This window comes from Melozone crissalis, unplaced genomic scaffold (assembly GCF_028551555.1).
Source record: "Melozone crissalis strain CALT ecotype California unplaced genomic scaffold, PUWL_Pcris_2 ptg000009l_1, whole genome shotgun sequence".
NCBI classification, from domain to species: Eukaryota; Metazoa; Chordata; class Aves; order Passeriformes; family Passerellidae; genus Melozone; species Melozone crissalis.
Window position 1 is genome coordinate 7,029,332 of NW_026535787.1, and position 14,689 is coordinate 7,044,020.

A 14,689-nucleotide genomic window follows, 5' to 3' on the forward strand; every position below is an offset into this window, starting at 1 on the left:
TGTCCTGGTGCATGCTCTTTAATAAAATAAAGGTTTCTCTGTCTCATAAATCTATGAGACAGTCAACTATACAGGAATTTAGGCTAACTGACCCAGCAGGTCCCTCTGGAGTGAGCAGATCACAGATTGTATCTGTGAATAACACACCAAAAGTACATACAGTCCCACTGAAAATTAATGAGCTTATCAATTTGTAAAGTTTTACTTGGAAGAAAGGAAAGTACAGCCTATTTTTCTGTGGAAGAAATGGTTTGGATGTCTGCAAGCCATTGTCAAGCTTATGGGGCAGCACTGACAATGCACGAAAAATCGCCTGTCTCTCTTTGGACCGGAAAATCCAGATACATCCACTTCAGAGCTGCCTGCGAGTGAGATGGGATAAACTCATTTAACCAAACTGCTTGTAGAGATGTAAATACTAGGTCACTAAAATCTCTTGAAATCAGTAGAATTCCAACTTTTAAAGCAAGAGGTACAAAACCCTACTATTTAAAAAGTTACTATTTTGAAAAGCACATTTTAAGCTGAAGAGAGCAGGAAGCTAGTATGAATAACATAGTTTTCATATCTTGTTTACACATGAATGTTGAAAACCACTAACTTGAGGTCAGCACCCAGCTAGAGGTCAGATGAAAATGGTCAGTGTGACATCAGCACATGCTGACTCTGGTGTAGCACTTCACACAGAGCTGGTGACACTCATGACTTCAGTCCTTCTTCCCAGGGACTGTTTTTGGAAATGCCTGTGCTTCCCTGCTAGCTGCACGTGGGGGCTGAGCAGAGAGAGAGATAACACCTTACAGCCTGTGGCACCTGAGGTGACGTCTGAGGCTGAACTCAGAGACAAAGGATGCTCTTGGCAGGCAGTAAAAATGCTTCCAGCAGAAGGGACTCTTAATTTGGAGAACTTCTTGCACTGCCAGCTTACAATAGAGACTGTCAGACTGCATAATTCATAGAAAAAAAAAAAAAGAAAAAAAAAAGCCAAAAAACCCCCAAGTGTGATCAGAGCTTAGGCTGGGAATGTTTGAATTCCTGACACATTGCTGAAGCCCCTCTGGAGCTCAGCTATATAATGGAATCTTTATCAGACCATCAACCAATTGTGATACTTATCTGCACAGCCTTGCATTTTGGGTTAAGTGATAATCCATCAAGGCTGGAAATCATTGTGTACTTTTTAAGTTGCCTACTTCATTACTGCAAGCTGACAGCTGGATGGATTTGTTAGCACTAGAAATATTTGTCCCAGACACAAAGAGCAGGTTCCTAATATATGATATTATGATATTTTCTTTCATGTATTCAGCATGCCTGGAGCTTAATCTATGTCTCATTTATGATATTCATTTACTTGGCAAACTATTGAGATCATGAAATATATCTTTATTTGTTCCAGAAAGCAACAGTCTCATTTTATGAATAATATGACCAAATAATGTGTAATAATGACGATGGTCTTCATCTTACATCATAATGGCTGTTAAGCAGAGAAAATTGCCATGTTATAAATGGCACAGGTCTCTGCTTTAGTTTGTAAAGGTAAAAATTGCAAAGCACAAGTACTTTTCATGGCAATGGAGGTAACTAGCCTCATGTGGATCATGTTGCCAGAATTTTTTTTGGTGGTTAGACTGCATGAGTAATGTACATGTTGCCTTGAGGATTACTCTAGGATTGATATTACAACTGTAAAAAATCTTTTAAAAGTATCGGAGAACTGGGAATTCCACACAGAATCATTTAGGTTTTATTTGGGTCTGCTCACAACAGACATCAGGGTATTTCCATTTCCATTTTTCAGCATGTAGTGATAATACAGTTTTATATTTAGCTTCACACTGCATGAAAATTTTCCTCTTTCCATAACCACATTCTGCTGCTACTTACTGCCCTGTTGCCTCTGAGATACAGGAAGATATCTCATGTGCATGCACTAACACCTCCAATTCCTAGCCTTAAATTTTTAAAAAAAGACTATTTTCATACTATGTTTGTACAACCTCTTGCTTGGAGCTGGCATGGTTTTGGCCTGCAATCACCATGCATGTAAACACACAATGTTTGCCATTATTCTAATTCTATGGAGACATAGAAATCTGTAGGAATCCAGCCAATAAAGTATGAAACTGCTTGAGAATATTTGTTTTGTTTTGTTTTGTTTTTAATCTTGTTGTTTGTTTTGTGTTGTTTTTGGGGGGAGGAGTGTGGAGGGGAGGGGTTTAAGGTTTCTTTTTTTTTTCCCAGATTATGTTATAAGAAGGTTTTCCTGGCTCTGTATCTATCAGACCTGAAAACCAAACAGCTCTTTGAGTTAGAACAGATGCTACAAGCTCCTCTGTTGATCTTAAATCTGTGAGCTTTGAGAATTCACAGCACTAATTGCACCACTAAGCCTGACTAGTGGAATGAAACCCTAATTAAATGGTACTTCAGAAAAGGAACAAATGCTGTGCAACCCCTAAAACGGGCACTGCGGATGACTAAGCCTCATGAAAAGATTGCTGTAGAACTAAAGAAACTCCAAGTCCTGTTCACAACAGGTATATTTTGATATAAAAATATCCAACAGTTTGGTCTACTAGCTGCTTGCAGATGCCAGGGAAGATTTTCCAGCCATTACTCAGCTGTAGCTTGTGGATGTTTCTCCTGGGTAACAGCTCTGACCAAGACAGCCCTGTTCAGAGATTTTGAAAAAGAAGGCTGGAAAACAAGTTTGAGATCTCATCATGGTCTAACATGATGAGATTTTTTAACACACCATCTATACAGCTGAGGAACAAGTAAATTGTAAAAATAATAGTAATGAAAGAAATCAGTATAAAATCAGGAGATGGCAGTTCTTGAAAGATGGATGATGAAGACCTGAATGTCTAATGGAAAAAAAAAAAAAATCTAAGGCACTGTTGCTTGAATCTCAAATTGTTCATCGTTCAGGCAAATCTAGACATTGGGTAAGCCACTAGGAGACTAGTGCAAAAGTATGGAGAAAGAAGAAATAAAACCTATAAAGTTCTACTTTTCCTACACAGTTTGAATAAACCCAGACACAAATTAGGTTTTATGTTACTGCTACAGCTATAAAGTAGTATATAAATGAACTGGCTTTTAGCTGGCTGTCATAGGAAAGTGCTTTTAACGTTAGACAAAGATCATTTTTATTATCAGAGTTGAATGCAAGTAAGCATGCACAACTATATTTAAAGTGTAAGTCTACCCTTATCTCCTTTGCCCCTCACATATTCTATAGCTTTTCCTTGCTTTGTTGTTTCTCTCTTTGTTAATATCTCAGCCTGCCAAGTCATATTAATCAGATTATGAGAAAGAAAAATAAAACCATAAGGAAAGAACTGGTAATGTTTAGCATTTTTTTGATAGGAAAAAGTATGAGGACTACAAGTGCTGTTCAAGTAGTTTCTGCATTTAAGCTACCTATAATGACAGAGTTACTCTATTTGGGTTGGGTTTAGGGTTTTTTTTAATAGAGACTTTAAAGTAAAACTAGGGGAAAAAAGGAAACTAAATTTTTTAGCTAGGATTGTTGCCATTTACACTATTAAATAGAAATATTCAGATTTAAAGTCACAATAGTTTTCAAAATTAATATATCCTCAAGCCCCTCCTTATGCCACTGTATACTCCTAAATTTAGCTCCACAGATTTCCTTTAAGAAATCTTTCTTTTACACCAAAGCTAAACCAAATAAAAGCAAAGAGGATTATAATAAGCAGAGATTTCACTGATATATAAATGTGTGCATCTTTTGCCTTTGTGGTCACCCTGACAAATAAACTCTTGATCTCCAGAGTGCAGCTGCCTGGGAGCAGCATCGTGTCTGTGCTGCACACAACAACTTCTGGAGATGTTTTCAGGCGTTGCTATATAAAGCTTTGAACATTCTGGTACAGTCACCATCCCAGTGAGTCAGCTGAGCCTGAGTCACTCTGATACGTGCCATCAAACTGAAAGGATCTGTCTTTTGAGATTGGGTTTGGCATTCTTAAATTTCCGCCTGTTTGGGTGGTGGAGGTGAGGTTTCAGTCTTCAGTAATAAGTAAAAATAAGCAAGTTTTATAACCTCTTTGACTTTTTTAGTTCCTTTATAGAAATAGGATTTAAACAAAACAAAACAAAAAAATACTCTGTTTGTGTGTGTGTGGGTGATTAACATAATGACAGCCCATGGGAAGGTTTTATGCACATTTGTGTGCACAGGCTTTTTCCCTCTGTGAATACAGAAACACAGAGCTGTTCTGGCTTGAGGTGGCTTCTCCTGCACTGTTAATCACACCCCCTCTCCCCCTACAGGACTTGGAAAGATTGGCACAGCACCACCTAAGTTAACTTTACACTAACAAAGAATTTCTCCAATGCAAGCATCCCTTGTTTCAATGTTGGGGGCAAATCCACAATCCTCTTGTGCCTCTTCCCAATCATAAAAGGGAAAAATTGCAAGGATTCAATGCACAGCTTTCACAAATAACATTACATAAATTTGATAGAAAAACTGATGTACCTACTCATACAGTGTATAATTATTCTTTCAATAGTCCTCCAGATTTGTTTCTTCTCCTCATACATTTTATTCTCATTTTTTTGTACATTCCTCATCATGGTTATTAGGCTTTAAGATACCCTTGACAAATATATAAAGGGCAATATTCCTCACTGGCATCAAATTATGTTTAGGATTTTTTGAGTTAGTAGGTAATGTACCAGTAAAAGAATAATTAATTCCTGAAGGACTGTGCACAAAAACAAGCATACGTTTTCTGAGAAAGTGAAAAGTTTGACTTAACAGAAAGTTTATGAATTATCATGCTGTCATCCAAGTGGATCAGTAGCCTTTTTCATGTTGTTTACTAAATGCCAGGCAAATCAGGGCAGCAATGAATCACATGGTTCCAGAACTACCTGATTACTTTTGGAGAATTTTCTTTCACATGAATTAAGGCTTTTGGTAAAGAGGAGGTACAGTAATCAGAATGCAAAATGCCTTGGATTCACAGATTCCATTGGCTTTTTACACCCTGTATATTATGCCTGCGAAGACATTTCCCGTGACTGGAAGTGAAACAATGCATACTCAAAGTGGACTACGTAAAAGTCATGCAGAACAGAGGACTGCCTTGTAAAGCTTACCTGAGGAGATTCTTAAGTATTAACCACTAATTTCAAAACAAAATTAGTAAAATCTGTCTAGAAAGTTTACTATGCCAGCTATGGGAAACCCAGTTTAAAGATATCAAATAGCATACACTACACTACAGTCTGTGGAAAACGTGTTTCCTTAAGACATGATCCATCAAAGCAAGACAAATAGAAAAAACAAAACAAAAAAGGTTTGATGTTTGAGAATTTACGGATAGCTTCTCAATATATTCTTTCATGTCAAAAATCTTATTGTAATACGAAGCAGAGGTGTCAAAGGAAAATATGTTCAGGCGGTAGTTTTTGCTCAGCTAGAAACAAATGGTACTGAAAAACCTGATCTTCTCTGCAATGGCTCTTATGTTATTTGTACCTCTGTGGGGTGGGTGCTCTGACATTGCAGATGAGGTTCAGTCTTGTATTTCAGGATGGCAGAACCCCACAGCAGGCACTGAAAGTCTGTGAACATTATTTGTTTATGGGTCCAAGACAGATAGGGGATGAGGAGACCCAAGGAGATGCCCCTTGTCCAATTTCCTCTGCCATGGGAATAAAGCACTTTAAAAGAAAGTCAGGATGAAGTAAGTTAAACTTAAATAGCTGAGTATCTGAAGTCGTTGTCTCCTATGCATTTACAGTGTTTCTGCTAAATGTCTTTGCCAGTAATACAGGGAATCATTTTCCCCACTGAACTTGGAAAATACCTCTTCATCAGAGTCATATTGACTTCTGCTTTGAAAGCAAAACCAAGCAAGCTGGTGCCTTCAGCTTCTTTGCAAAGCATATCTGTAAGTTTGCTGTCCTTGTTCTTTGATCTGTCTCCCTTTGTGCTCATTTTTCACTGTGACATCCCCTGCTACCCCCATTAGAAACAGCACTCCTGTTGTCTTCCACTGTTGGCTAAAACACCAATTACTTTGGCCTTGTCCTCATAATTCATTACTAATTTCTGTATTTATGTTACTCATCTAGTGTATTTCAAAACACTTCTGTTTTGTTAAATTTCTCACAACTTGCTAATTTCATTTTGCACTCAGTTTCATACCCGTTTTCATGTTTCTTCCACATAGACATATGATTTATGTTTATAGAAACCTTGTTTTTGTGTTTTAGTGAAGTTTGATATCTTACACTGTTAAGAAACCTAATTTCATTAGTTTATTTCATACTTTGTTATATTTTATATATTATTTTATACTACATGTACAGTAGTATAAAACAATATATAAAATATCTTCTCTCTGCATTGGGATAAACTATCATTTTCCTTTCAATACAAGATTTTGAGGAAACATACTTCCCACACTCATTTGTCCCTTTGATCATCTCTCCAACAGACTCTATCTACCACTTCTTGAGATTGAAGTGGTCTCATCTTTTCAGCCATTTTGCTGCATTCACTTCTTTCTTTCTGGGAAAAGTGAGTGCTCATGTTTCAGCAATTGATCACCCAATTTCCCTTCTTTTACCTTCTATTAAAGCAGCATCTCTGTAAGTGTAGCATCAAATTGCATGCATTCTCCCATGTGCTAGAGCTGAAACTTAGAAGAGAATTCCCCCGTTTCACACTGTTCTATTGATGCTGGACACACAAATAGTGAAAATGAACACTCCACAGGAAAGAAAATGAGGCCCTAAACCACACTTAGGAGGTGAGACAATACATTAAAAAGATCAGTATAATCATAACAATGACATGACCACATAACAAGCAGAAGAAAACAATTCATGAAGGGCAGCAAACTTCAGCACAGCACACCAAGAGCATCGTCCTTCCAGGATGGATGTGAGTCCGCAGAGAGTTGGAAGCTTCTGTGCTTTACACAAACCACTCTTATAAAGACAATTCCTATCATTCTGATCATTTTCAGGAAATGTTCCTCCTTCAACCTCTTAGACCCATGAATACTGGGCTGTTTTCCATGGTCTAAATTTCTCTTTCTGAAGGAAAAGGACAACTACATCACTTCTCGCTTCATTAAAATAACAGCAACTTCACATTAAAAGAAATATTAAAGATTAGAAAATGTAATTTTAGGTCTGATGTCAGTTGAAATACCTGCGCCCTGCGGAGGAATAATTTAGGTGATTTGATACTATGACAATTTTTATTCTTGCTAGTTAGGCAGGCCACTACAACTGACTAATAACAACACATCCAGAAAGAAAAGGTGTCATAGCTGTCTTAACTTTCCTGGCCTAACTGCACCTCATTCTGTTAATACTTGCAGTGTGGTAAAATAATATAATTTCCTCTCTTCTTGGGCAATGAAAGCTTTCAAGAGACCACATAAGAACCTTCTGCCATTTCATTTACCACGAGAGATTTGCAGCTACCCAGAAGATCATAATCTGCAAAACCTTCTGCACACATCTTCCCTATTTAACAGTTATCTGATCAGCCACTGAATAAAAGAGTAAAATAACCTTTATATTTTGCTCATAAAGAAATGAAGCATTACTAGGAACATATGAAAAGCTGTAACAGAAAAAACCCCAACAGATGGGGGTCAGGGAGGGGAGAGAGAACTTTTAGCTCATTTACTCCAGCTCTGGTGAAATAACAACACCCCTAAATAAGGAATGCCTTAAGCTGTAAAGGGCTAACAAGGGTGATACATCACAGTGCCTCTTTGCTATCAAGTAAGATTTCATCAACAGAAATTCCAGTGCTGAGACACCTAGCTTGTTTTAAATGGTAGCACCCAAAATAACCAGCCTTAAAAAGGTCACGTTTATTTAAAAATAGCTTGCTTGCATTTTACATTAAAGTTAATTTACTAACCTCAAAAAATTAAATGCAAATGTATACAAATAATTTAAGCATCCTGTCAAAGTTCACATATACACTGCTAGAGCAATGGCAACATTCAAGGTCATATGAAATCTTTCTTAACCCACCTATCACCCTTTGGATTATTCTGTTAAATATATACTGAGCTGAACACTTGCACCCTCTCTGCAGCAATTTCTATCCTTGTTAAAAAAAAAATCAAAATCAAAAAATCAAAGCTCTAATTTCCTCTTTATCATGTGCTTCCCAGGCCATAACAAAAAAGGATACTGTACCTCTGATGCTGGTGGCTGTTGCCGATGTGGTTGTGCTGGCTGTTAAGGCTACATTGGTTGTGACTGTTGCAGTGGTAAGGGAGGGGATGACAGTAGTGGGAAGCAAAGTGTTGAAAACATCTGGTGAGTGGAAAAAAAAATATAAAATAAAATCATATCATGCAAACAAAGGAGAACCATAACAGAGGTTTAATTTGTAAATACAAGTATGTTGAAAATGACTAAATTAAAACATGATTAACATAAATTATTACAGGTACAACAGAGTACCTTAAAATTCTTGACATTTATCACTCTCAATTTTTATAGTCAATCTTTGAGTACAGAAAATTTAAAACTCTGTTAAAATGACCACATTTCCACAGAACAAGAGAGTGACAGTTTAAGTGACAAGAATCCATTTCTTCGCTGAGCCATTTTAAATGTCTCACGTAGTAGAAACCATATACAGATGAAACATGCTGTGTCAGAGTGGGAGATGATAAAAAACAACACCATCATGCTAAAATAAACACACACATGTTAACGAGAAATGGCTGTATGTTAAAACACCCACTTTCAGACAGACTCAATGAAGGGGAAAAGGGGAGAAAATTCTACTAACTATAAGAGCTGCTTTTTCCGGATTGCTTTTCTTCTTCCCACACATTTGCTTAAGACACAGTTGTCTGCTAAGATCCAGAGCAGAGTATATTTCAAAATCTTTACCCTAATTTGCAGGCATAGTCATCTTTCAGTCATCCTTAATGCTTACAATTTATTGTTAGTACACATCAATATTTTTCTAAAACACCTTCAAACTAAAAATCAGAAATGATAATAATATTACTGATGAAAAAGCATGCATGCAAGCCAGAAAAATTCATACAAAAATGATGACAACATCTTATAAAACCGTTCAGGTTTTGCTAAAGCAAGTGTAGGAATGCCAGGATTGGGAGCATGACTGCTTCTCTGCAGAGGAACTAGCAACACCTGATGCAGAATGCTCCAGTACATATCAGATCATAACCAGATGTACACAAAGAAAATACTTTGATTACACTGCCAAAAGCAATAAAGACCAATAGTACTTTGCCTATAAGGTGATTGCAGGTTTTAAAGAACAAAAAACAAAAGCTCTGAAGAGAAGTAGAGAAAAGCACTTCTGAGAAGAAAAAAGCATCTGGCATTTTTCAGATTATTTATACAGCAGGTTTGAAAGGGAAGGACTCTTTTCTCAGCAGTTGATGGTGAGTAACCCATTCCATACTGATTTCACTGAAAGTATTTCTGAAGGGTGCCATTCAGCGCAATAAAAGAGCAAAAGTCTGACCCACAATCTGTCTTCCCTTGCTTTGGAAAGAAATGCAATTGGTCCCTGAGTACCATCAATTGAGACTGAAATCAATGGAAGCTGAAGTAGCTCAGAGCTTTTCAGTATTGGGCCCTACAGAACACACTTCAGACACAGAATCCTTGAGTTCAGCATTGCTTAATTACTCTCTTAAGGCTTCAAAGTAACATGCTTACCTTATTTCCATGCTGGATGACAGATCATTTTCCAAATTTAAAAGTCTCCTTGTTAGTTACTCTGTAAGTCACCTACTATTTTCTGTATTCCTCTAGTTTTGATAAAAAAATATCACCATGCTCTCTGGAATCTATACCTGTGTGATGTTCTACTTCTGAAGTCATCAGAAAACAAAGATCCATCTTCCATCTCTACACTGGATTTTAATCTAATGTACACTGATATTTAATCTAATCCCCAGTATAAAATATTCTCAAGACAGAAAAATTAGAACAGGCTTTTTAAAACCCTCACAGTTGTAGACATATTAATCATCAGGAATAATGATAATATTACCTGGAGTGTGAGTACCACAATAATGAAATAGAACTGAGTATAACAAGCATTAGAAATAAATTAACATGTTAAAAAGATACATGTCACATGTACTGATCTATGCAATTTCTTCTTGTAAAGGGAAACTCCTTCCCTGATAGGTATCTGTTAAAAATTAAATCAAAGAGAAAAAACCCCACCTACTTCATAAGGAGAGCAAAATCCCTTGCTTATTAGGAAAGCTGTATACATCATTCTTGTACGTAAAACTAATTAGTGTGACTCATGATTCCATTCATTATTTTTTTTAAATACCAATTACTTAAGACTCCAATGACAAGTTATGGTTTTATGACAGAGCTATCCAATCTGCAAGCATGCTGTTTACCTATTTTACCAAATAATAGCTTACATGAATCACTGGTTAACTTAGAACTTTCTGGTTTCTCTTGAGATTGAAGCATTTCAAACAAGATTTCTTATTTTAAATGAAAGGCTACCTAGGAAGTATACTAGCTAACATGAACTAGGATATGCCAGTGTTTTAATACAGATGTGATCTCATCAGATTAAGAATAATGAAAACCTGTGCAGATATTAGTTTCCTGATCAAAGTCATAAACTCTGATGCCAAACATCAAAATGGAAGCCTGGAAGAAGCCTCAAAGAAAATATGTTTTCTCAAAAGGGATGAAAAAACAAGGAACAGTATTTGGTTTCTTTCCTTGCAGAGTGAGGTGAATTTCATTGTGCAAACTACTGCAGTCTGTCTGCTTTGCTCACAGCAATACCAGGACTTGCTCCTAAAGCATGAGGAGAAATGAGGAATCAACAGACTGAGGAGCATCACATTGCCCAGGCAATGAATTTAAGTCTGTTCTGGACTCTAGAAAGGTTTGGCTTGTACCAGCTTGCATTCAAGGCTCTGCCCAGTGGAATACTCCATTAACAACATCAGAGTCTGCAACAGAAATGTGCAAAGTAACCAAATAACTCAGATCTCTCCAGAGAAAACATTTTGGAATGCCTGGATCATATCTCATCCTTAAATCCTTCTTTGGACAGCCCAGATCCAAGCATTCTGAAATGATCCCCACGTTGAAAAGACCTGTGTGTAAGGCACCTGCTGAGTCTGACAGAATGACTCTTATCAGTTCTTCCAAGATTTATGGATTCTTGTGAAAACTTTGTCTTTGCCTTGAAAAGGCTTTTGTGTAAGAGAATACAGAATATGCAGTTCAAGAAATAAACTAGAAGCAATGTCCAGTGTTTCTCAGTCTCTCATTGCAGGTGCAGGAAGTAAATAGGTTTGGAAGTTCCCAAAAATACACAGACTGCAGATAAAAAAAATTATACTTAACAACACAGGCTTCTGTTTAAGCCATATGGATCACTGTGCTTCATAGAGGGTGTGCTGCTCCATGTCATGCCAGAAAAGAGAATTACAATTTGACCTGTTTCTAGTCCTGCAGGATTTTGTGGTGTGTTTTTGGTTTTGGGTTTTTTTTTTTTGTTTTTTTTTTTTTTAATGCATGGCAAAACCATCTTATTTCACTAGTGAGGCACACGTTGTCACCCAGAGCTCCCTGCTGGCAGCTGCTCAGAACATGCTATCATAGGGACAATGTAGATTTGTCCTCTTGAGGATTTGTCAGGGAGGATCTTAGCAGAATGGATTTGCAGATTTCTGCCCAAGAAATATGTGCTGGAGTGAAACTAATTTCCACTTCTTGTCTTGCAATTTCTGAATCTAGTTGTACACAATGTTCAGCTGAAAATGAATTTTTCTTTATGCCTCTCATGCCACTAAATACTAAGGATCATTATGACCAAGAGACCTCGCAGAGCGGAACTTTTTAATTCAAGTAGCCATACCCAAATCACTGTGCCAGATTGCTATTTCAGTAATACTAAGGTATTAATCCTTAGCCTCCTCTGAAGCAGAAAATAGCTATATTTTGCAGATGGGGAGCCAAAGAAGATAGAAAAGCCATGCTCAGGAGATCTAGAAGTCAAGCAATAATTGTCTCCATTAATTTTGAAACCTCACTTCTAAACTGGACGTTTGTTGACAGACAGATATTCAGTCAAAAATCCAGTAATGTAATTAAGTTGGTATTAACTTCATCATCTTGCCAGCTCTGAAATGTAAACAACTCATGGAGAACTAATTGTTTCTATAAAAGCTGTTGGAAATAGAAAAGGGGTTGACCTTCATGCCAAGGGACTCGCATGGACTCTTTGTCACTTCTGTTCCACAGGTTATATAGGTGAGGCTCGAACTGGACATTGAGTAGGAGAGATGGGCTCCTGACCTCTCTCTGGTGGCACAGGGAGGTTTGAGCTCAGCTGCAAATGCTCACCCAAGAGCCCTCATTTCAGTGAGGAGCTGGCATAATGTCAGAGCTGCTGCAGAGAGCAGACTGAGCACAGCTCTGGAAAGGTGTTCCTTGTGGCACTGCTGCTGCTGACACGCCACAGGCAGGAGCCAGGGGAGAGCAGCCAGCAGGCACCCTGAAGGCTTGGAAAAAGGATGGTGGAACAAGGAGGAACAGGAAACTGGGCTTGGTGTGGGAGCTGCTCTTCAGCAGAGGCACAGATGCAAACTGCTTAGGAGCGGCAGGGCAGTGCTGGACCAGATCAGCTCAAAGGAGTGTCGAGCCCCACCTGCTCAAAACTTCCTCTTTGCTTCTCCTTCTTGTTTGAATTGATGCCGTGTTCTCCTTGCTAAGGCAGAAGACATCCATCCATTTAAGTGCAGAGAGTCTGGATAATTTACTCTCCCTGCCAATTTGGCCCTGAGCATTTTTACTCTCCATTTCCAAAGAAATGAGAAATGGTTCTGTTTGGTTTAGCGGGCTTATGTGAAAGACAGATCTGACCTATTGAAAATATTTGACTTTTTTGGTAAAAACACAACCGATATTTTGACATGACTGAGCACAAATCAGACAACAATAGCTGCAGCTGATAAAAATGTAAAGGTTTTTGTTTCAAGCCTGACAAAAGCTGACAGAAAAATTAAAGGACAGAGTGATAATGATGGATGGTCCTTGCTGTATTTTGACTGAGAATGAAAGAAATTTTAAGTGGTAAACTGAACTGAGTGATGACCTACCTGGGAAACAATCTCACTACTCTGTGAAAAATTTAATCAGTCTGTGATATGTAGCACTAAATAATTTAGCAAGGTTTTAAATTCAAAGGGAGCTGCATTTACCTTGCTTCAAGAAAATGGGATTGAACAAAAGGATCACTCAGCTTGAACATCATGTGCCAATAGCTCCTTAGCACTTAGACTGAATGATCATGAATGCTCATGGACACGAGGTCAAGGGGTTCTTTTTACTAATTGATTCAGATTTATGAAACTCTGAAATGGCAATTATGTGCTTGACATTTTTGCTCGCAAATCAGATGTCATTAAAAATATCCAAACCCTTTTAACAAAAGCTCCATGTAGATCTATATCTTTAGTTATACCAATAAAATCTTCGAGTGGATGAGTTCATATTGCAAGATATAAAGTTGGACTAACTGGAAAGAACAATAATTTTCTCCTCTTATAGAAAGTTTTGTAGCTTGCTGGTTCATTTGTGGTTTGTTTTTAAGATTTTTTCCCCTATTTCAAAAGCAATAGGTTTCAGTAGCAAATGAAGGAGAATGAAGTATTAAAAAACGCAGCAAAAAAAAAGGCTGTGTCCTTCTATTCTCAAAGAGCCAAGCAAAAACTTGGAATCTGCACATCCCTGGCCCAAATTCTGTCCTTAGAAAGCTAAGAATATAACTCAGACAAACAAAGCACATTTTAATATTAGTATTTAGTACTGGCAGTATGGTGTCATCCCAAATCACTTAAAATGAGGGCCTGATATCACACTGTGGCACCTTTTACAACACACGCTCTGACCAGAATTGCTTATGAAAAAACAAAAAATGTGATGAATATGAAAGAACAAGGTGTAGTAGCAAGTTATTTCTGATTATGCCATCTCATTTGACACTGAAATATGAAGAAGTTAGCTGCCCTAAATTGTCTAGAAAGAACTCCTGTAGCGAATATCTCATTTATTTTGTGCACCAGAGCAACAGCAGGACTCACAAAGACCACAGGTGTGTGAAAGGCTGATTTTCCACAAGTAAAGCCAGGTCCGGCTCAGGACAGATGTGAGAGCTGCCAGAAAAAAACCAGCTGTGGATCTCGGGCAGGTGGGAAGGAAGAAGCAGGGGGATGGAAGTACCTCAGTGTGGTAGGAAGGCGTGGCAAGGGAGGGCAAGCTTGCAGGGCTGAGAACAGTGACCAGCATTGACTTCTCTCCTCCCTCAAGGTGCATCTGCCCAGACCCAGGTCAGCTCTCAGCAGAGCTGTGGGGCCCTGGGCCAGGAAGACAGGAGAGGTATTTAGGATATTTAGGTAAAACCCAGCTCTGCCACCTTCTGTGGGCACCCTTGATGCCTCAGGTTTTAGCTTTTTTATTTTTCAGATTCTGTACTGCTTTAGTGTGTAGTTCTACACTTCATATGAGGGGATGGTGAGCTCTCTTCGCAGAGCAGGGAGACAAAACAATTCCTTCTCTAACTGGGGACCAAGGACAAATGATCCAAACTTCAGGCCCAAGAGCATAAACAACAGCGGACTGA

General features: G+C 38.0%; 1 protein-coding gene across 3 annotated transcripts in view; it reads right to left on the bottom strand.

Annotated features, from left to right (window-relative positions):
- CADM2 (cell adhesion molecule 2) overlaps positions 1-14,689 on the bottom strand; it is a 573,495-nt gene that overhangs the window by 41,651 nt on the left and 517,155 nt on the right. For 2 of the 3 annotated variants that reach the window (XM_054270505.1, XM_054270504.1), the window contains one exon: positions 8,221-8,340. The exons of the other annotated variant lie outside the window; for it this stretch is intronic. In XM_054270505.1, coding sequence (XP_054126480.1) covers positions 8,221-8,340 — 120 coding nt within the window. The remainder of the gene's footprint in view (positions 1-8,220; positions 8,341-14,689) is intronic. 3 annotated transcript variants of the gene reach the window in all.